General features: G+C 54.6%; 1 protein-coding gene across 1 annotated transcript in view; it reads right to left on the bottom strand.

The window, feature by feature from the left end:
• The window catches only part of LOC121907555 (trichohyalin-like), a 35,032-nt gene that overhangs the window by 8,338 nt on the left and 24,194 nt on the right, over positions 1-2,500 (bottom strand). Inside the window, exon 13 of the mRNA XM_042427183.1 lies at positions 315-2,500. This exon is cut by the window's right edge and continues 846 nt beyond it. Coding sequence (XP_042283117.1) covers positions 315-2,500 — 2,186 coding nt within the window. The remainder of the gene's footprint in view (positions 1-314) is intronic.

Genomic DNA, 2,500 nt, shown 5'->3' with positions numbered 1-2,500 from the left:
CCATCCGTTGACCTGTCGATGTAAACCTGCTGCTGCGTGACCGAGTTGTATTTTATTTATTTATTTATATGAACTGAAACTAATCGCTCCTCTGAGATAAATAAAGTTGTCTGAATCTGAATAAAACAGATCAACACAACTGCTCGACTACTTTTTGGGAGTAGTTGATGAAAATGCAGCTAGTAGCACCTGTAAGCTAACGTTAACCGAACAAGTCGCACTTACAAGCTAACGTTAACCGAACAAGTCGCACTTACAAGCTAACGTTAACCCTGCGTACTGAACATCTGTATTAGTGTCCATGATATACACACCTGAGCCTGCACTCCTCTCAGCTCCTCCTGAGCCTCCTCCCTCCTCCTCCACTCCTTCTGCACCTCCTCTCTGAGAGCCGTCACCTCCTTCTCTGTCCTCCTCAACTTCTCTTCTACTTCCTCCCTCTCCCTTTGTTCCCTCTGCACCTCCTCTCTCAGTATCCACGACTCTTCCGCCATCCTCCTCTGCTCCTTCTGCACCTCCTCTCTGAGGCATGACACCTCCTTCCTTTTAGTCTTCAGCTCCTCCTGGGCCTCCATCTTCTCTCCTTGTTCCCTCTGCAGCTCCTCTTTAAGTACAAACACCTCCCTCTTGCTCCTCCTCCAATCCTCCTGTGCCCCCTCCCTCTCCCTCTGCACCTCCTCTCTGAGAGACGTCACCTCCTTCTCTGTCCTCCTCAACTTCTCTTCTACTTCCTCCCTCTCCCTTTGTTCCCTCTGCACCTCCTCTCTCAGTATCGACGACTCCTCTGCCATCCTCCTCTGCTCCCTCTGCACCTCCTCTCTGAGGCATGACACCTCCTTCCTTTTAGTCTTCAGCTCCTCCTGGACCTCCATCTTCTCTCCTTGTTCCCTCTGCAGCTCCTCTTTAAGTATAAACACCTCCCTCTTACTCCTCCTCCAATCCTCTTGTGCCCCTTCCCTCTCTCTCTGCTCCTTCTGCACCTCCTCTCTCAGAGCAGTCACCTCCTTCTCTCTGCTCCTCAGCTCCTCCTTTATAATCTCCTTGTCCCTCTGCTCCTTCTGCACCTCCTCTCTCAGAGCTGTCACCTCCTTCCCTTTTCTCTTCAGCTCCTCCTGTACAACCTCCTTGTCCTTTTGCTCCTTCTGCACCTCCTCTCTCCTCTTCCCAATCTCCTCTTGTGCCTCATCCCTCTCCCTCTGCACCTCCTCTCTCAGAGCTGTCACCTCCTTCCCTTTGTTCCTCAGCTCCTCCTGTACAACCTCCTTGTCCTTTTGCTCCTTCTGCACCTCCTCTCTCAGAGCAGTCACCTCCTTCCCTTTGTTCCTCAGCTCCTCCTGTACAACCTCCTTGTCCTTTTGCTCCTTCTGCACCTCCTCTCTCAGAGCTGTCACCTCCTTCTCCCTCCTTCTCAGCTCCTCCTGTACAACCTCCTTGTCCTTTTGCTCCTTCTGCACCTCCTCTCTCCTCTTCCCAATCTCCTCTTGTGCCTCATCCCTCTCCCTCTGCACCTCCTCTCTGAGAGCTATCACCTCCCTCTCCCTCCTCCTCAGCTCCATGGACAGGCCTGCCTTCTCCTCCTCCAGCTCTCTGACTCTGGATCTCACCCTCTCCTCCACCAGGAGGTGCTGACCTCTCTCGTTCTCCACCAGTCGCCCTCCCTCCTCCTTCACCTCTCTCAGTTCATCCTCCAACCTCCTCCTCTCCTCCTCTGCCTTCCTTAGCACCTCCCTTTGTCTATTGATTTCACTCTCCTTCATCATCAGGTCATCCTCCAGCCTCCTCTTCTCCTCCCTGACCCTTCTAAGCACCTCCTCCTCTCCCTTCCTCCCCTCCTTGGTCTCCTTTAGTTTGTTTTCTAGTGTCCTCTTCTCCTCCTCTGCCAGCCTCAGTTCCTCTCTTTGCTCCTTCACCTCCTTCTCCGTGTCTTTCCATGTGTCTTCCAGCCTCCTCTTCTCCTCCCTGGCTCTTATAAGCACCTCCCTCTCTTCCTCCAGCTCCTCCTCTACTTCCCCCACTTTCTCCTCCAGTCTCCTCTTCTCTTCCTCCACCTCCATCAGCTTGTTGTCCAGCCTCCTCCTCCTCTCCTCCTCTATCCTCCACAGTGCCTCCCTCTCTCTCCCCTCCTCCTCCCTCTCCTCTAGCACGACTCTCAGCTGCTGCATCTCCTCCTCTCGCTCCTTCAAAATGCGGAGGATCTGGGCTGCCTCCTTTGCGCTCCGCTCCGCCTTCGCCCTCCCCTCCTTCACCTCCTCCTCCAGCCTGTGGTGGACCTCCTCCCTCTCTCTGGTGGCCCTCCGCGCCCCCTCGCTCTTGACCCGGGCCTCCTGCAGCTCCCTGGCCTGGGAGGAGATCCTGTCGTCTTTTTCTTCTCCCTCCCTCCTCTCTCTCTCCAGGATCTCCCGGGTTTCTCTCAGCAGCTCCTCAAGCTGCTCCACCTTCACCTCCTTCTCCTTCAGTTTGTGGTTCGCCTCCTGACACTCCCTCGCTTTCACCTCCTCCT

The sequence above is a fragment of the Thunnus maccoyii genome, chromosome 11, assembly GCF_910596095.1.
Source record: "Thunnus maccoyii chromosome 11, fThuMac1.1, whole genome shotgun sequence".
Lineage (NCBI taxonomy): Eukaryota > Metazoa > Chordata > Actinopteri > Scombriformes > Scombridae > Thunnus > Thunnus maccoyii.
This window is presented reverse-complemented; position numbering and strand designations above follow the sequence as displayed.